Source organism: Syngnathus acus, chromosome 1 (assembly GCF_901709675.1).
Source record: "Syngnathus acus chromosome 1, fSynAcu1.2, whole genome shotgun sequence".
Lineage (NCBI taxonomy): Eukaryota > Metazoa > Chordata > Actinopteri > Syngnathiformes > Syngnathidae > Syngnathus > Syngnathus acus.
In genome coordinates this window covers 3121840-3142491 of record NC_051087.1, presented here as the reverse complement: position 1 = coordinate 3142491, position 20652 = coordinate 3121840, and the positions used below count along the sequence as shown (strand labels likewise).

The following is a 20652-nucleotide window of genomic DNA, read 5'->3' as shown; positions in this document are numbered from 1 at the left end:
GTGCGCCTGTCGCTTTAAGAACGACGTCACGAGCGAGGCGCCAAATGTCGCGCGCGTGCGTCGCGCCCAGGTAGAGAAACTAGCATTTATAAGAATTATTTATAAAATCAAGAATGTGAGTTGCTAAGTGGATGGTGGTGGTTCCTGGAATTGAGATAATACAGTAATCCCTCGTTTATCGCGGATAATTGGTTCCAAAAACCACCCGCAATAAGTGAAATCCGCGAAGTACGGTCACCAACCAGAAGTACTGAGCAGGGGAACGAGTTAGCGGAATATGCTAATTCGCGATCGTGCTAACACGCGAAAAAGGAATTCTAAAGGAATGTAAACGAACATTTGGAGCAATACTACATTGTCCTAAAGGTTAGACACATGTTTCCTCGATTTAGAAGTTTTATTTTGCCTTTAAATTGTTTTTTAATTTGGAAAAAATATCCGCGATGTAGTGAAGCCGCGATGAACGAAACGCGAAGTAGCGAGGGATAACTGTAATTGGTCCATTATCATTGTCAATAAAAGAAAAATTCCATCCATTTATCGATTATCCGATGTATCAATTATTCGAACCGCTTTCTGGAGGTAGCTAACTTGTTCTTACCTCAAATAAACTTTTCCTATTGATATGACTGGCAATTAAGTCATTCCAGCACAAAAATATCATTTTAATTGGGTAGTGTGACTTAGCTACAGACCAGTGATTTTCAAACTGGTATATTTCACTATTTTCAGGAAATAAGAACAAAATTGCTATCATAAGGAGATCCATGCATTGGCCACTATTAAAGAGGTGAAATAAACAGTGAATGTAATAAAAAGCTGAAAGGTTCTCCTGGCTGACACTCACTCCAGTCATTTGAAACATATGACATGTGTGACCATAAATCCAGAAATCCCATTTGCATATAATGAGACATCTCAGTGTGCATTTTGATTTATTCAACCAACCAAGGCAATTCATCAATTTGCAGGCCCAGAATGGGTTGATTGACATTTCTGGTGCAAACCTCATTACAATGAATATTTGTGAAACTCCAAATCAGTGCCATGCGTCCCCTGGCATCACATACTGGATATTTTGGATCAGCACTTGATTTCGACTCTCCCAGGGAATAGAGAGGAAATATTGTTGGTATTTGGGTGAATGCTTCTTTTATAATGAAGCCTCCGGGGGGGGAGTAGAAATGTTTTGGGGTCTTTTTACATTTTGGGCTTCGGCAGACAAAGGAAGATCAACAAAAGAATTGCATCCCAATTAACCTAATTTATACAGACGAGGCTCAAAATACACTATGTGATTAAAATAATTTTTGCATTTGAATTACAAAAGAATTTTTCTCTTATAAATAATGGAAGTTACGGCTTATGTAAGCTTGGAGTCTAGCATCTGCTTACTTCATATAAGATGTTGGTTAGTGGGCACGGTTCGGCAAAAATTGATCATTACTAAGCTGTGTCGGTGGGTAGCATAATTGGTGCCTTGCAAAGAAGGTCAAAAACTGATTTCCAATAAACTTTGGTTTCTGAGCTCTGCCCAGTAAATGTTTCAACAAAAATGCAAAATTAAGAACATGGCTCCATCTTTATTGGTCTAAAAGTGTCGAATTAAAAACAAAACAAAAAAAAACCGAATCAAGTCTTCATTTGACAATCTCAGACAGTTAGTGAGGGCCATCTTCCATCCTGAGTCTTCCTACCAGCATGTTGTTCTTGGGTGAGCACGTCTCGGGCTCCATGGTCATCACCTGCACTCGGTAGCCATGTGATTCTGCACCCCACGAGCGGTCCAAGTCTACTAGACCCATGCATTGCTTTCCTGCCATAAAATACAAACGAGTGCATTTTAATTTGTTTTTAAATGATGGCTAACAGACGGGAATGTCTTTATCTGATGATTCTACACAAATGTAAACATCAATTTGGTAGATTTAAGATGGTTGTTTAAAATCAAAACGCCAACTGAAATCGAAATCACAGCAAATCGTTTAAATGGATTGATTCATCTTGGTTTTTTTTAAATTGCTGATAGGTGACAAACAAATTTTGACAGTATAAAGCCAAATGAAACATAGCATGGAATAGCGTAATAGACTGCTTAATAGTTTTGCATTCAAATGAATCTTTATTTAATACCATTATTACTTTTTTATGTCAGCCAGTTTGACAAAACAAAAACAATGTATTTTCATTTGTCAGTTTGCATTTTCTTTTCTTGACTATGTGAGATGTACAAAAGGTGCTGTCAACAATTACAAACAATGAAACGCTCACTATTTGTGTGTTTTGTAGTCAGTAAGAAGAGAATATCTGCCAAAAAAAAAAAAAAGAGTTATGTGTTGTGGACTAAAAAGACAAGAGTTCCGAATATCATCCATGGACTTTAGCGATTAGCTTCAGTCAATCATAGCAGAAACAGTAGACGTCAGGACGTGTAAAACAATCCTGCTGGCCTCTACGTGAAAAAATGTTGTACAGTGACACTGGGACAAATCTGACAGCACTCAAGTGGCAGCTGTTTGCCGCAGCTGCTTTGCGGCGTCGGTATCGACCCGTAAAGGGAGGTCACAGAATGTGTCCTTTTGTGTAACCCCATGGGAGCGGAACTGTGCAAGAAGTCGTGCGCTATAAACATGTCGCGGGGCGATACCTATGAGTCTCCTTTCAGGAGGAAGCTGGGGAGCAGTTTGGTCGGCGAAGCGGCACAGCATCATGTGTTCCTAGGGGGGGGGGGGGAAAAGAAGTTGTCCGTCACATTTATTTGTATTCGCTATGAGAGCCAAATGGAGGATATGGTCCAAACAGCAGGGCCAGTACACCTGCAGGAAGTCAAGGTTGGAAAGAAAATCGATTTGGTCCCACTTGGCCACTTTAACAACTTCCACTCTTATGGGAGGATTTTCAACTTGATTTTGGAGAATATTTTAGTTTGGGTTCACAGAGGCGACCCACTTAAATAACTTTAGTGACCGGTGAATGTATCTAACATCTAGCTAACATCCCTACCTAGCCAACTTAGCTCCCAACCAGAAGTTGACCTTGAACATCCTATTTCGACTTCGATTATCTCACATATGGAAAAAAATATATATTTTGAAATCCAAACAATCAAAGTTTCCGTGTACTTGCATACATGCTGCGATATTCATTTTTACTTGTAGGCACGACGTAGATTGGGACATCGGTTGGCACGGTAACTTCAACAACCTTCAAATGCATCCTCAAAAGAAGATGTCATTTCTCATTACTGCCGCTCTCGGCTGCTCATTAACGTTTCACCTCAACAAGTTCCAGCGGCAGAAATATGTCTCTCCGTGCAGGGCTAGCTAGTCAAAGGCGGTCCCGTGTTGCGACAGGAGGTTGCCACGGCGAGCACCTGCGGCGACGTCTTTTCCGCAGATTAGCGCCCGGAGGCGCAGACAGGGGCTATTCATCACCAAGTGGAAGGGTTCTCGCTCAGCACCAAGAGAGAGCGAGCCTCACCGGTACTGGAGCTTCATTTATTTAGGCAGAAGTGTAACATTATAGAGCCCCAAAAAGAAGCTGGGCAAGGTGTAGTTAATATTCTACTCCGGTAAAAGGGAGTGACAAATGAAAAAGCGGAGGTGGGGGAAAAAAAAAAATCACTCCATCTTAGCACCTACCTTGTAAATCAGCGTCTCCTGGAACCTTTTGCTGTTAAAAACAAGAGGAAGTTGAATGGGTTAGTACAGCCAAAAATTTTACATTTGATCATTGGTTGAAAATTAAAAGCAAATACTGTTTAAGCCTTTTAATTAATACGATGTATAAGGACCTTTTCACAGGCCGTAAAAGAAACGTGTGTGTCTGGAATGTGTACACCTGCAGAATACGGAGAAGAGATGCCGGAAGGTGACCCGAGGGTAAGAAAACAGTATCAAAAAAAAATGTAAGAAACTAAGATTGTGTCAGTCAGATGTGGCAATGTGTTTTAATCAGTCTTTCAATTTTTGTCAACTTTTCATGTATGGAGGTTAAAGGTAGAGAGGATGCTTTTTTTTTTGAGGTTCCACTTTAATATACATAAATATACATATATTCAATTTATGCCGCAGGCCGCTAAAAAAGGAGGGGCGGGGCATTCAAATGGCCCGAGGGCTGTAGTTTTGACAGCCCTTTTCGGAATTAGGCTTCCAGATCACATGATCGTTCTTGCAGTTTTGACTTCTTAGGCCACAGGTGTCAAACCCAAGGCCCGGGGGCCAGATACGGCCCGCCACATCATTTTATGTGGCCCGCGAAGACAAATTGTGCATCAAATTTGCGTGTCATTACTAGAATTGCAAATTGTCTTCACTTTTAATAATTGTTTTTTTTAAAAAAATATTTGACCAGTTTTTACTCGTCTGATTTGAAAACGAGTTATTTGTCCGTTTGTTTTGTAGCTTTTACTGTATGTAATATGAGGTGCTCATACATTTATTTGGGTTGACAGTCATAATGGCCCTCCGAAAGAAGCTATAACTACAATGCGGCCCGCGAAAAAAATGAGTTTGACACGCCTGTTTTAGGCCATGCTAACAAAGAGTTTGCTAGCCGTTAGCATTATTTGTGAGTCACAAAAATCTTTTGTTGTGACAAAGCCCAAATACACAACAAGAGGGTTTTTTTGTTTTTTTTGTAACCCTGACTGTTTGAAGACCAGGCTTAGCGTAAATGGAAGTTCCACAGGGGAGCTGGCGGTAGACACAAACCTCCTTGGGAAGGTGAACTTAACAGCGTTCTGGATGAATCCATAGCAACAGGGGCTGATGACAAAGGCGGCGCCCGCCTGGATGCAGTGCTCCATCACCATGTCTGTCGCCACGCCGCACGCGTGGAGGGCGACCTGCCGCAAACATCGCAAAACAATCCAATTAAAGAATCGTCCTTGAACGCTGGCTATGAGGCACGAGCGCGAGAGTGCTGCTAACCTGGCTGGCATGGTGGTAAATGGAAATATGAGAAGATTAAAAAGTGGACTTCTGATAAGCACATACGTGGTGAAGTTGTTGTGGGCTCGGAGAAGGGCTCCTTTATCTTTTTTGTCGAAAATAAATGTCACATATTTAGAAAATACAGTACACACCTTTTTTACAGTACATAACATTTACTACGGAAAGAAAAAACAGGTGCTTCTTGCAGGAAGTCCTCTTGAATAAGGCATGGAAAATAAAAGATAAATTAAATTATGAAGGAGAAAAAAGTTGAATAAATATTCAGGGTCACGATCGCAATATTGCTTTCTTTTCATCAGACATCTGAGCTTTAATGAGGCTATTTTTTTTTCGCTGGGCTTATGAAATGATTGAGCAAAAAAGGTCAAAAATGTGTCTTATGATACTGAATAGATTCAATAGATATAACTATAACAGATATAATATAGATTCATATAGATTCTAGAATATAGATTAATAATATAGAGTAAAATATTAATTCTAGTCTGATACAGTAAAGCTGTTCTACCTGTGTTTTTGCCCCTAGTTACAAAACAGTACCTCCCAGAAAATTCTATAAATAGTTTTGGAAACCACAAGCAATTTGAAAAAACCTTGTTTGTACTCCAGGTGGTTCTTTTTGTGCATTCACTAACAGAAGACCTGTGATTATCAATCGCTTCCTTGCTTCCTGCACTGAAATTAGCCACATCCCACTCGCACAGCCACGAAAAGAAGCTTCCAAGAATGTGTCAGTCGGCGTCCGGGAGTCTGAAAACAACTGGAAGTTGTCTTGACAGCGACGTGGAGGAGCGCAACTTTTGAGCCAGTGAGAGAACAATGAGCGCAATCACAATCGAGCATAGTAAAAAAAAAAAAAAATGGCCCTTGACAGGAGTACCAAATACAATAACAAGAGACTGTATTATAATAATAATAATAATAATGAGATTGATAATAATAGTACTAATAATGATAATAATAATAATGTGCCTTCTTATTTATTCATTGTATGTGCCTTCTTATTTTTGCTTTTTGTATTGTTTACTTGAATGTGTAATATGTCTTGTCACCGTGGGATAGTAGGAAACGAAATTTCGATCCCTTTGTATGTCTTGACGTGTGAAGAAATTGACAATAAAGCAGTCTTTGACTTTGAATAATAATGATAATAATAATAATAATTAATAAATCATTATACCAAAGCATTGTCATGTGATGATCAGTTCATTCAAGTAGGAAGACGCTCAGGCAAACCAGCAGGCTATGACTGCAAATGTGTGGAGGCACAAATATTCTTACGAGGCACTCCAAAAAAAAAAAAAACACCCACGCGCTTGGAGAGGAATAATCCGTGCACTTTACTGCCCACTAAGTAGAACAAGTGTTGAATAAAAGCCGCGTTATTTCATATTATAGCAGGGACACGGTGAATGTTGCGAGCCGAGTTATGACACTTGAAGGGCTCCGTCCTGACCAATGACCACAAACAGCAGATGGTCGAAACAAGATGGCCCATAACAAGGATTGTGTGCGGATACAAAACATCCATCTGTGACCGATGGGGAGGGATTTAAAAAGTTTAATACATTTTCAAATGACCTCAAAAAAAGTCCAACGCTGCACAAGTCGGACAAGATGCAATTCGACCAAGACGCAAGAAGGATTAACTCTGCCTGTTTGTTTCTGCTCGACCTTCCCGCCTTATTTTCTATCTCCACCAGATTGAAGTCAAAGCACACAAAAAGCAAACAAATATTCTAAGACATCTTTTTCGGTCATCAAAACAGTTCCGTGTGCCCAAACATGGTTTGAATTTATGCACCTGGCCGCAGATCTTTTCGTCGACTAATCGCGCACTTGCAGAGGCCGAGGTCTTGGCAGCGATGTCGCCGAGGAAAATGTGAATGAACGCAGATGCAAGACAGACGGTGGCCGGGTTGCCTGCATAAAAGCTGATATGCCTGGCAGCCATATTTACGCCAACCACATGTACAAAACACTTTGCTTCACTAACACTACAACAGTCCATCCATTTTCTCTAACGTTCGCTGTCGGGTGAGCTCGAGGCAGTTCCAGCTGGCTTTGGGTGAGTTGTGGTGTGTGGTGTGGTATTTGAGAATAAAAAGAAAAAAACCCACTCTCAATCACATATTAGAATTGCAAATGTTATTACCGTATTTTCCGCACTATAAAGCGCACCTAAAAACCTCCAATTTTCTCAAAAGTCGACAGTGCGCCTTATAATCAGGTGCGCCTTATATATGGACCAATATTGAGCCACTACAGCAGGCGTGTCCAAAGTCCGGCCCGCGGGGCAAATGTATATATCTTATACATGGACAAAGTTTTAAAATGGGCCATTCATTGAAGGTGTGCCTTATAACCCGTTGCGCCTTATAGTTCGGGAAAATACGGTAGTTTAGTAATTACATTGCTGTGGAAAAAAAGGTTTTTGGCCTCTTCTCAAATCTTTACTTTTTTGTGTATTAAATAATTGTAAATATCAGATGTACTTTCTTTCTGTACTGTACACCCCAAACTATGATGCTGAATACCCTGAAAGTATCAAACAAAGTTACATGACACGTGATTGGTCACTGCCTTAGGCAGAAACTGTGATGTCATCTTCAGTGGACAGCAATTAGCAAAATGGCCACCCGCTGAGATGGATAAAAACAGATGGATTTTGCTTATGCCACAAATTAATCAAACTGTTTAGACTAGTGGGGCTGTATAGAAGATAATATACAAAAAAAAAAAAAAAGTGACTTGTATTTCCCGTTAGCATTATAGCAAAGGTCACACAATGACGGTTTAGCCTTGGTTGTTTGTATTTCCAAAGGGACACGTTTTTCTCAACTCAACAAGCGTTCTACGATACTTTACACCCAACACTCCTTCAGCATTTATTTCTCGGGCCAAGCCGCCTCTCGTCTCTTTAATAACAGTGGAACGCCGCGCTTGACAGAAGAGGCGAGCTCTAAAAGGCGAGCGATTAAAACGCCACTTCAGGAAATGAAAAGCTCTCTGAGTGCGTTCCGACAAGAATGATCACTGCCTGGCGTTTTCACGCATAATAGAGGAAAAACACATCTTCGGCAAAGCCATGTGCGGCAATTCGTCTCAGGCATTGACACTTAGATGATTTGCATAATTATAATGACACTCAGTCAAGAAGGGACCGCCGCCAAGGACGAGCAATCCTTATTTGGACCAGCACCAAATTGTACGGCTTCAAGGATACTCACCTCCTACATTTGGCTACACTGTGTCATCAGGTTTCATGTATTATTCATTGAGAAAAAGAAAAAAGGACATATTCTGTAATGTTGACAAATGTGGTTTTTTTGTGTTATTCCTATTTTGCCCCAATAATGTTCAGTTGGAAAAGAAATAGTATTGCTAGGTACAGTAAGTGAATGACTAGCTTTTATAGAAGCATGTGTATCTGTTTGTTGGCAACCTAGCTAGCTAGCAGTCAAACAGCAACCGACTGACTAGTAAATCAGCTAAAGTAATTTAGCTAAGTAACGAGTAGTGGGTAGTTTGTGAGGAATATTGTTTGCTAACAACCTAGCTACGCAGCATAACATGACAAACTGACAAGCTAACGAACCTCAATAACATTTAATACAACCTAAAATGTTGTCACCACACATTCCGTCGTTATGTAATGGGGAAAATACAATGGATTTGAATCATAAAAAAATGTGCTAATTTTACATGTCTTATTATTGAATTGCTGAATAAATGTGCTTCTTCATTCAATAACTTCACCCTACCCATTAATGCAAATCAATTTAGCTTAATATAATTCGGTAAATCGATACAATTTCAGACAAAAATGACATAAAAGACAAAAATAAATTAATTGCGAGTTTCTCTCTAAAGAATAATAATAAAATAAAAGTATACTCACCCCTATTTGAAAGGGTCCGGTGAAATAGTCTAAGTTGGCCTGAATGAAGCCGATGTTTTCTAGACCGAGCTCTAGGCTGCGACCGTGCGCCCTGATCAGAGACTCTTCCTTGTTTTCTATGAGGATGACCTGGAAACGTCAATGTGTTGGTCAATATTTGTCGGCTGCTCACTGTGAGCGATCCATAAAGCACAGTCGTGTAATGTTACCTGACACAGTGGGAGGGCGTGAGCCAGAACAATGCCCATGTGGCCCTGGCAGCATAAAGAAGGAAAAGTTGTTATGGAAAGTAACAAAAAATAATCACGAAAAAAACAAAGTGAGTTTTTGCTGTTGATGCAGATACAGCAGGATTGACAGAATGAAATAAAAAATAAAAATCACCGTTCCACTGCAGAAATCCACCACAGTGTCTCCTGGTTTGGCTAGCTGCGTCACCATGGCAACTAAATTATTCAACTGTTGCCTCTTTCTAACTGTGCGGATTTTTGACATTTTCCCTGCAAGAGAGCACACAAAGGCCAAGGGCTTGATGCTACACGGAATAAATAAAAACAATAAGTAGCCATGGTTTCTTTCATTTGATAGAAATTGATCGTTTTTTTGGAGTCTGGTGCAAAAAGAAAAAGCAGCATGGAAGTATGTAAAAAGTGAAATATACTATATTCTGATGTGCTATAGTCCCGAACAGTTTTATTCATTCATTTCTGCTTTTATTTTCAGTTCCAGTTTCATTTGCCATATTGTGACAAACGCATCAAAGCAAGAACAAAGTACTGTGTGCATGTAGGTCGTATATGAGACGCTGTTAAAAAAGAAACTCGCTACAAAACAAAAACGAGTACAGCACTTTCATTAGCGATTTGTAGAACAACAATAACATACAAAAGGATGAACCGTCACAAATATAAAACAGCTTTCTGAACCCCTGTAGCCAGTTTAGAGGGAGAAAAACGGCCCATTAGACGAGTTACACAGCTAAAAAACACACGTTGCAATGTGATATTTTATGCAGTCTGATGTCAGATTAGGCTATTTACCACCGGCAGCAGTACAGATTATCATCATTATAGCAGTTGGAAGATTTTCAAATGTTTCTCTGTATGGAATGACGTCATTGTGATGTGACCCAGGTGTTTTAGTAGGGAAACCATTTTCCTCCGAAAAGAACCGACGGTTGATGACAAAGCAGCGGTAGATTTCCGAGAAGCTTCCCTGACGCATCCCACCCATTGCATGGATTGTTAAGAGGAGGGAGGGGCGGAGGAAGGGTCCATTAGCCCTGGCTACAGCAGCTGGCACTAAACCCTGAGTGCCTCCATTAGCCTTTGATTCTGCAGGACTGGCCGGGGATTTATCGGAGCGTTCCATCACCAGATTAGAATGTAAACAGCGTAGCGGCGAAGCGCCTCCGCAGCGCGAGCCCTGCGGGATCCGACAGCTCCGTCTCCCACGGGAAATGCTGGCGTTAAGACAAGAAGGGTTGCGTGAAGATTGAAGATTAGGCCACGCTCCAGTTGCATTTGCAGCAATTTAGACGCCACTGGTTTAGTTTGATGATCATTTGGGGAGAAAGTAAAAATAATGAGGAAATACAAGAGAAGGTTATTAGCCTCTAAGAGAGCCCCCCCCCCCCACCTCTTAACGTGCAACAGTTTTTGGTTCATATTACACGTTTTGAAATATGCTCCTTACAAGTACCAAGAAATATGTTTGTCACATAAAACGACGACGTGTTTGACGAGGCTGTCTAGAAGAGGTAACCCTATCAGTCAGGGAAATCTATTTGGAGTGTAGCGCTCGAAATAATTTGCCTGCGGACAGAAAAGAAAAAGCGATGGTGAATATAAAAAAATGAAAATCCGAGTAAAAATCAAGTGAAAAACTGCAGCACAGAGCACTTGAATCAAAAAAAGAATCTAGTTGGTTAGTTTAAAAGGAGTAGACGTCACTTATTCGAGAAAGCTTCAATTGTTGGAAGCAGCAGAAAGTAAAGCTGTCGCTGACATTTTTTTGTGTTCTCGCGAAATGCCACGATGACAGCAAAAAAAAAAAAAAAAAAAGAACGCCACGCTAATGAAGTTGATGTGAGTAGGGGGAAAAAAAAAACTCGTCGGCTTGCATCCTTCAGCGGCTAAGGAATGTCTGTCAAAACATGACCAGACGGAGCTGCGGGCGAGAGGTTGCTTCGTGCAGGTTGCGGCGTGTAACCCGCCTTTCCACGTAGCTCGGCCTCCAAAACTGTGTCATGTCTGTTTTGCTCTGCCAAATTAATTCAATTGCAGCCGGAACTGCCTTCCAGTTTTACCTTTGTTGAAAAGTCAAAGTGAAATCCGAATTGTGGTACTAATTTATAAATGTTATCGTCATTATTGTTAAAATTAGCGGCCCAGATATTTATTTGCTCATGTGGATCTACACAATAATTGACAACATCAAATTGGTAAACGATATGCTGCCTCTATGAAGTCTTAAATCTGAAATGAGTCTCAGGATTGTTATGTAAAAATAAAAAGATTGAATATAGCATCAAAGTGGCGAAATTGATAAAATGGTCAAATCATTCATCTCGATTATAATAGATGAATAATGTTACACACTGACAAATAAACAAATTTGAATCAATCCATCACTTCGAAAATGACTTTTCTGTAACTTAATAAATAGAAAAGAAATGACAAATATACCAAATTGCCATATTCAATTTCCATCCAGCTTCATCTCAAATCAATTCCCGGCGTGGTTCGGGACAATCATGACCATGAAACTTTCAAGGCGTCCTGGCCCGAAGCAAACACGTATTGTCACATACCAGAACGTCTACAAATGATTTGTCGAGAGCTTAAGCCTTCGTTTGTTCCCTTGGGGTTATTTTTCTTGTCAAATTAGCAGACAGGCAAACACAGAGAACGCCTGTCCGACGCCCTTCCACGATTTAAACCGTCGTCGCTACGGCTAACACACCGTTTCCGCCGTGTTTCACATAAAACAATACGTCCAAGTGATTTTGGGCAGCTGAATCGATCCATCTTGTCACTGAAGCTGAACGTGTCACTGGATTGTGTTTACGCTGGAGAGCACATTTGCTTCTCCGGCTTAAAGAAACAAATGGCCAGAGAGTCTCGTAAAAAAATGTCTCGACTTACCAAGTCCGAAGGGAACCGGAGAGGAATAGCACGGTTAGCTGTTAACATGCCGCAGTATTAGTGTCAAGTGGCCCTAAGGCTCAAAATGTTTCTCAGTAGAGCCTTAGAAAGTCTCAAGCAATTGGGAATCCTGAAGCGAGCTGCAGAATGATGAATAATTCAAATATTGAAAAAAAAATCTGCTCATTCAGCATTATCTGGTGAAAGAGGATGATAAATAGGCCCTGTGTAAAGTACATTAAAATGCATGGTGATATATATATTTTTTTTGCTGTACGCATTTAGATCTCACCTCAATATGCAAGACCAAGATTTTGTTTTTATTACATCCAGGTACTCGCATCTGGAATAGATACGCAACTTCAAAATGTCGGCCCGTCAACGGCGTGTTCTGTTTTCCAGGTGTGTTCTATTACGTGGATCACGCTAAAAGCCCCCCAATAAAATCACAAAATTTTACGAGCGGCCCAGTCTTGGCCACTGGTTTTGCGTTTTGAATCACATTTTGAAAGCTTTAAAGACAGACCCTGAAAAACAACAGTTAGCAACAACCTCCACGTGAGTCAAAGAACCGAAGTACAAGAATAAGCAAACCACTCAGTGGCGAGCTGAATGAAAAGGTCAGGTGGGAATTTGCCCTAAAAAATATTGCATTGAGAAGTCTCAGTTTTGAACAGCCATTCCATGTTTGGACTCTCAAGGACTAAACTAGGACAAAAAAGATCCAATCAGTTGTTACGTGAACACATCGTTGGCACCAGCAGCGGTAAGTCTCGATGGCTCCATGAAACTTGTCGTTTGCAACATTCCAATCCAAAAACTCCCTGGTTTCCACAAACCAACCTTTGGATCACTTCAGTGCGACTTACAATGACAAACTCAATATGGCTTCGGTATAATTGCCTTGGCACTGCATGGATGATATGCACTTGGCTTGAAATGGAGGCATTAATCAAGGGCTTACTAATTAGCTACAATCATTATGCGTGTCAAATGGATGATTAGATGAGCAATTAGATTCAAATTTATGATGTCCCTAACCTTTTTACTCTCTAGCTCTGACACTGAGCTAGGATGTCTGTTTTTGCGGAATACCACAAAAAAAAAAAAAAGGCTGTTATGAAAATTGTTTTCAAGATCAAAAATATTTTTCGTGGGCAGACCTTCGCAGACTAAAGTTCGGCAATTCTAAAACACAAAGTTCAAGAGAGTCAGTATCCTTGAAAAGCACCGGTGGCCAATTAACATTTTCTTGAGGGTAAAAAAAATGTAATAAGAACTATGTCGACAAATGCCTTTCACTTAAAAAAAAAGAAACAAAAAGAAAATTCTTATCTCATGTTCCTTAGTGAGAAACAAGTCTGACCAAGTGGGGAAGATATTTTAATACCTAGTGACAAAGTACTGGTTTGAAGCGCCGATGACAGTAATTTGTACCGTACCCTGCGGGTATCACAACATCAAGTCAATGATAATCTGAGGGAAATTCATAAAACTCAACTTGAATGAAATGCAGTAATTATCTGAGCGCCGGTTTAAGTGGTGACATGCCTAGGGGGAAATCATGCCTCTAACTTTGAGACGGAGCTATTGATGAACGGCCAACAATCCATCTTCATATTTCCAAGACAGTCCAAAAGAGATTGTCTGGAAACTAAATGAGATAGATACATTTCAACCATCAAATGATTTTAGTACTGTTGGAAACTTGGCTGGGATACAATAGAAGCATCTTAAAATGGTTTAAGTCCTACTTGGAGAGTTACTTTGTAAGTTCTGAATCTGATCGTGGGATCCCTCAGGGGTCAATCCTAGAACCCTTTTTGTTTTAGTCTGAATGTTACCTTCAGAAATGCCTTTGTTTGGCAGCTCTCTACGTTCACACACGGCGGCTGTAAATTTCTGCCGGTTGCACTTGGGTTGAACCGTGTTGTTGTACAAGCCGTTACAATCTCCATCTCCAAAAAAGCCACAGCTCTGCCTGTTCAAGTCACGCTCATAGAAGGAAGACACGGGAATTCAATGTCGTCCAACAAAACAAGCCCGGAGGACGCAATAGCGGCATGTCTCAACTATGACAACTATGTGGTCTCTTCATCAGCCTTGTTGTGTTGCCCTGCCCTCACCGCCGGCCTTGTTTATCTTGATAATGGTTGTCTCTTGTCAGACAATCGGAGCCTCATCTCATCTACGGCTGTCCCTCCATCCTTCTTGCCCGCTTTAGCGCCGCACGCTCTGACGCTTCGACGAAGACAACATCAACAGATACTTCCGCCGGTGTTATTTTTGCAAAATTTCGACTGGCTATTCGAAAAACTGATTTCCAACAAACAGGTTCAGCTTCAAGGTATCACGGGACGTGAGCACGAGGCTTTGTCACCCTTTGGGGGTCCCGACTATAAACCACATTGATTATCGATGTAGACGCTCAAATTAAAGCGGTAAGTCAGCACTTTCTCCTCCAAAGTTATTGCTTGTAATCTGGCACCACGGACAAGAGACATGCATTTTATTGCTCTCATGAAAGAAAGAAATGAACGAAGCTCGTTCAAGGACCTGCTTGTGTAAGATTTCTTACTCGGGTGTCATCGAGAAAATGAGGCTGTGACTGTGCTGAACGTGTGGGCGCGTGTGAGGCCGTTTACGTACAGCATAGGATCAGAAAAAAAACACACGGAGGGTTCAGGGCAAACTGGCTGCCTTTTGTCTCTGGGTTAATTACATGGTGCTAAACACTGTAATGCTGCACAGGGAGATGTTAACAGGGTTGCAGTTATCGAGCGAGATTAATCGGCAACGAGTGGCTGAAGAAGAAAAAAAAAAAAACTGGCGAATGTGGAGGTTCATTTGTTCCGTGACTACGTTCCAAATTAATTCTCACCATTGGAATGAATTGAAAAGGCAATAATTTGTTCCATTCTCCAAAACACCACAATTGTTTTTCTTTTAACGAAAGACAAATTGCACTCCATTGTAAAACGAGATGATCAAGCAGAAAAGCAAGAAATAAATTGCTTTTGTAAAGTGGAGTTGTGACAAGCCCAAAGTCACAAAGTGTTGCGTGTGTGCCTTTAAGAGGGGTGGCTTTATTTGTAACTACAAATATAAATAAAAACAAAGTTGCCTACAATTATTTGCAAATCGTCTTTGACCTACCGTATGTTCCGCACTATAAGGCGCACCTTCAATGAATGGCCCATTTTAAAACATTGTCCATACATAAAGCGCTCCGGATTATAAGGCGCGTAGAATAAATAACTCAACGTTGCTCAAACGTTAATGCAATCACAATATAGTAACACCTGAAATAGTGAAAACAATAATAATATATCAATAACTCAACGTTGCTCAAACGTTAATATCACACAACACACAAAATAAAGACGAAAAGCTTACTTTAATAAATTAGTCCTCATCCACGAATCCATATTGGTCCATGTATAAGGCGCACCGGATTATAAGGCGCACTGTCGGCTTTTGAGAAAATTTGAGGTTTTTAGGTGCGCCTTATAGTGCGGAAAATACGGTACATTCATTTGAATGTTGATATTGATTGTATTCTATTGTAATCTTCAAACTTATTAAAGTGTGTAAATGTTTGCAAATAAATCAGTAAAGAGGTGCTAGAGTCAAGCGTTTAGAATCTGGAGTACCTTCCGTGGGGTTGATGGCATCGGGTAAACTGTCCCATGGGAGTGCCCAATCCGGGCAAGGATGATGAGCAAAGGTCGCCTCGATGCCATTTTCCTACGACGACACAAATAAATACTCGTTACCGTGGAAAATATTGACAACCTTGAGGCACGAGATACACTCCAGGGACAAATCCGAAGCATTTTTTCTCTCAGGCAGTTATATTAAATATATCTGAGCAAAAAGTGCAACACAGCCAAGCAGCAAAACAAAAAGTGGATTTCGCAAGGGACGGCTTTTATGAAATTCTTTAGGGAACAACAACTTGACAGAATTTGATTTATTTGGGAAAACATTGACATGATTAAAGTCAGTGAATTAAAAATAACTTCAATCATGGAGGGAGTAATATAAAACAGAATTTTTCTCCCGAGGGGCTACATTTGGAGATGTTGGCTCACGGTTTTGTTTTCATTTGGACGGCTGCCTGTTGAGTGCATTTGGCACCAATCATCGGAATGTGTTAAGTGAGGTGAGAAAGAGGTTATTAGGCATTGAGGGCTGCGGATGGTGAAACCGGAAGATGCCGCCAAGGATTTGTTGTCGGCGTGTTACACACACACAAACTGTCGCACAAGATGTACGCTCGTATGCAGACTCCTTCACACTCACACACAAACACCACAGTTAATATTATTTGGGATTCTTCAACATAGTTGCTTCTTATTTCATTTTAACTTTTGATTTTTAAATTCTGTTTTAATTATTTTTTTTTTTAGTGTAGATGTGTTACTTTTATTTAAGAGTTTTGGGTGAAAAGCTTTGTTTTTGAGTTTTTTGGAGCTCTTGTATACGTTTTTTTAATAATTAGTAATGGTTTGCGTGTTACAGCACGAGTATTGTAAAATCTGGTCGCTAAATATTGTGTCATAAAGTAAACCACCATTTTAATTTTTTTGTACGGATGTATAACAATAACAAAATGAATAACAACATTTCAAATAAACCCCAAATACTCATCTATTTAATTAACATAAGATTTTGCAATAATTCTAGTTAAAGTCAGGTTTAGAAACATAACTTGCCATTTTAGTTGGTTTCTCTTTTTCTAAAAGCATGTTTGTTTTTATTTTATTTGGGCAATGACAATAACATTTAAAGGGAAATTTACATTTTTTTGGAGGGGGTTATTTCTTAAATTTTTTATGAACTTAAATAACCTTGACACAAACACACACACACACACACAGTTATGACAGCACAACAGCTGCAGACAAGACAGTTGCGGCACGGAGCCATTGCGGTAATCCCTCCCGTCCAGAGTTTAGAATGGCGGCCATTGTGCCTGTATGGAAGCGCGCATACCTCGCAGCGTCAATGTGTGATTTCAATCTTTCATGTCCAATGTCCAATTAAATTTAATCCACTGTCATGTAAAAAAAAAAAAACAACCTCGAGCACCCAACTCTGTCCCCCTTGTCACGCCACTTATGATCATGTTACACACTCAAGTCACCACGTTTCCATAAAGCGGGCTCTTCTATTCGTTCCAGCGTCCAACTTTTATGTGTTCTTCTGGAACGGCCTGTTTTTGCAGCATGTAAAAAGATGGCCGGCAATTTGCACAGTGCGCACAATTGCAAGTGCATGTGTGGATTGTATTATTCTATAATGAAAGGTAATTTTTATTAGCTGGCCCAATAAAAAAAAGAATAATAATAATCTCACGGCCGTAAAACCAGCCCATAAGAAACGCCCTTTTGAAATGTTAATTTGATGACGGAAAGCTCTTGCGGAGCGCTGCCAGAGGGAGGAAACATTGTACAATTAAAAGTAGGTTTGCCAGGAGCCAAAACACGACATTAGAGATTCATCCTTGAAGGTACAAAAGAGCAGAAATTAAGACGCAAAACCTCTGCGTTGGTAAAAATGAAATGTGTTAATGCAAGATGTGTAAATGAGCAGACGCCATTAGAATTTGTCTTTGCCAAAGAAAGTCAACTCATTAAGAGTTTCAAAGTAGGTGAAAAGCTTTGGGCTCATTTTCCCACTTTAGTAAAGACAAATTGAATCGTAAAAACGTTTTGTCATTTTTGATTGTTGGCCTGTCATGAAATATGTGATGTCATGCATGCCGCGTTAACTGTGTGCCTTAGCTCAATCAAATTGCAGAACAAAGTGTTTTACTTTAAGTTTGGTTAGGGTGGGCCGGGGGCCGCCAACAAAAGGCAGCTGCGTGCTCGTCTCCTCTTCCCGCTCCAGTTGACTTGCCGGGTCGCCTTCGACCGGTAGCCCAGTTGGGAGGGGCGGCGGATTTTCCAGGGCTACAAAAGTGATCCCGCAGATTTCGCCGGCCCGAAGTACCCCGGGCACCTCCTGAATGCGGCGGTACCAGCGCAGCAGGTGGGGGAGGCGGCGCAGCGTGCCGGCAGCATGGCTTCGGATGGAAGACTGTCAAAAGAGAGCAGCGGGTGAGGTGGGGGTGAGCGGGTTCAATAAGTGACTCATAAAATGTCAGATTGCAGCTCACGTCACAGCCTCGCCGGGGGTCACATCAGAACAGCGAGCAGGGACGACGGTGTAAAGACCCAGAAAGAAACACCGAAGCCGTGTCACGGCGATAACACGGCTCGGCGGTAAAACAAGGGCGGGGGGGGGGCGTGAAAAGAATCCGCTGTGTCTACTTTGCGTCGGCGAGTGTCGAGAGGAGACACGCCAGGCTGAGTGTGAAACTGGAAAGCAACGGAGCACAACTTACTTGCAAGAGGCTCGTTGTGGGAATGAGTTCATTCCCAATGTGGAAGAAGAATAGTTGGAGGTGGCTGGAGGGTGAAATAGATGTCGCGGCTGTCTGGCGGCGTGCGCATTTTAAGTTAAATATTCTCCTCAGTTTCCATAAAACACTCTTTTTTTTATTCGACACAACTTTGGCCTCATTACTAAAGTCACAGACGAGCTCACCGCTGCCCAATGAGAAAAATGGTTTCCAAATCAAAACAAATACAACCTGATACGGATTATAACACTAAAGACGACATGTTTAATTAAGTCTCACTACCTCCGCCGCAGGGCGAAAATCCCAAATTGAGTCTCCGCCATGCGACTCTTGACCGCACAGTGGGTGTCTTCTCATCCTCCAGCCATCACGAAACGATAATTAAAAATAATGGCCCAGACCCCACACTAAGTTTTGTTACAAGTTCCGAGATCTGCCACTGTTTGTTTAATACAACACGGAGGGTGAGACTCCCCAATCACAGCATTAAATGTTGCTGTCTGTTGCTCATTGCTTTAACAAAAACAAAATAACAAAAAAAAAAACTGGCAGGGGGTCGAGACAGAGCCCTGCTGCGAAAAGCAGAAAAGTACAAGTAATTGGCAGTCCTACTAAAAAGGTTTAAGACTGCCAATATTAGTTAAAAAATAACAACATGGGTGATTTGAACCAAAATATGACCAGTGTGTAGAAATGTCTTATCCATCAAGTGTATTTTGATACAAGAATGCCAGAGAAGATTCATTAGCGGACTAGTTTTAAATTTTGTGGGGGAAAATTTTACATCTTATTAAAATGTGCTTTAAATGTGTTTTGGTTCACTATCAAACGTTTTTTTGTGTCTTGGTCTTCAGCAGCACTAAGTTGAAAGAAGCTTTGAGTTATGCATTGGCACAGGCAGGCTTTAATGATTAGCAGGCAGCTCACCAGGTACTGATGGATGCAGGGCAGCAGGACCACATCGGTCAGAGTGAAGTACAGCCCCTCCGCAAAGACGTGCTCCAGCACAGGCAGGTCGTTGGTCTTGACTTTTCTGATCTCATAGCTCTCCCTAGTGGTCGGACTTGGACTTGCCGCTATGGAAAGTTTAGCCAAAGCGGTTTTGAGTTCAAGCCCAACATCACCAGGGTCGGAATCCACGTTCCCTTCAGTTGAGTCTTTATTTGCGTTTCGTCTCAGCTGCTTGAGCTTCTGTCTGCGGATTTTGTCATCGTTGTGGACTTTGACTGGCTCAGCTAGTCTTTGCTCCAGGGTAAGGATGGCAGGAGGGGTTGGCTGCGGCTGCTGGTTGTTGGAATTTTGGAGGTGCTCTTCAACAGCTGATGGGATGCTGATTTCACACAGTCGAGTCCACTTGCTCACCTGAGAGAATGTGCGCAAAAAACAGAAATATAAAATCAATGGTAAATTGGTAACATTAATTGTTACACTCAAGTAAATTTGGGGATTGACTTCTTCCTGAACCATGCGTGCTAGTATTGGCCACTTGGGGGCAGTATAAGATGGTCAGAAGAACGTAGGCATCTCATTTCAGAAGATAAACTGACTTAACATGTTTATGCGTTTGTCGCTTTTGTGTTTAAATATTAATTGCTTAATGTGCTACGAGGATGCTTTCTAGCAACATTATTATTATGCTGTCTAAGGTACCACGTACCTCAGCACAGGCTTTGAGACAAGTCTTCTTGAAGCCCAGCAGTTCCTGCACATCATTCCTGGAGGGAGCAGCTTCAACGCTCTTGTTGATGATGTGCCTCAAGACCACGGCCAGTCCGGCTCTGCACAGCCTTCCGGTTTCGTCCAGCACGGCAGGTAGCCGACATCCTCGAACCAGGATAGGCAGATCCTCCGGCTGCACGTCCTGTACGACCAGGAACTCTGGCAGCTGACCCTGAAGGGTCTGAGAACTGTCGATCTTGCTGGAGACAAGGTGGACTTTGAAAGATTTGCACTCACAATAAGACAGGAGGAATAGGACGATGGAGGAGTGCAGGGGGAGACGGGTCGCCTCATCTTGTAAACTAACTTCTAGAAAAAGGGAGGCATGTCTCTGCTCTAAGTCTTTCATTATAAAAACAAAAATATGACTAAAATATCAACTTTTGACACTGTTTAAATAACATCTTCACTCACGTATTAGTGGTACAAAATGCGAATTCCCATCCCACAAACCCACGTTGTAAATAAAAACTTCCGGGTATGCGCGCTCACGTCTTCTTCTTTCCCTCCTCCTGACCTCTT

At 41.2% G+C, this 20652-nt stretch overlaps 1 protein-coding gene across 2 annotated transcripts; it reads right to left on the bottom strand.

The window, feature by feature from the left end:
- Positions 1–647: 647 nt before the first annotated feature.
- Positions 648–20623, bottom strand: gstcd (glutathione S-transferase, C-terminal domain containing). 2 transcript variants are annotated; one of them, XM_037257956.1, is made up of 11 exons: positions 20069–20623; positions 19339–19773; positions 17823–18086; positions 15656–15749; positions 9241–9356; positions 9066–9110; positions 8857–8985; positions 4713–4846; positions 3642–3672; positions 2648–2717; positions 648–1816 (listed from the first exon to the last, which is right to left on the bottom strand). In XM_037257956.1, exons 1-11 carry the CDS (start codon positions 20477–20479, stop codon positions 1662–1664), a joined length of 1884 nt encoding a protein of 627 aa, XP_037113851.1. In that variant the 5' UTR covers positions 20480–20623; the 3' UTR covers positions 648–1661. The 2 variants fall into 2 exon arrangements, with proteins under 2 accessions (XP_037113851.1, XP_037113859.1); XM_037257964.1 differs by lacking the exon at positions 2648–2717 and having other exon boundaries at positions 1661–1816.
- Between the last annotated feature and the right edge of the window lie 29 nt (positions 20624–20652).

What these genes read in the sequence shown, in the direction of transcription:
- gstcd (XM_037257956.1), bottom strand. Translation starts at nt 20,479, where the DNA reads ATGAAAGACTTAGAGCAGAGACATGCCTCCCTTTTTCTAGAAGTTAGT. An exon ending in CCGGACCCTTTCAAATAGGG is followed by an intron (nt 4,847 to 8,856) that starts GTGAGTATACTT and finishes TGTTTGCGGCAG; the next exon opens with GTCGCCCTCCACGCGTGCGG. An exon ending in TCCTGAAAGGAGACTCATAG is followed by an intron (nt 1,817 to 2,647) that starts GTATCGCCCCGC and finishes ATTTTATGGCAG; the next exon opens with GAAAGCAATGCATGGGTCTA.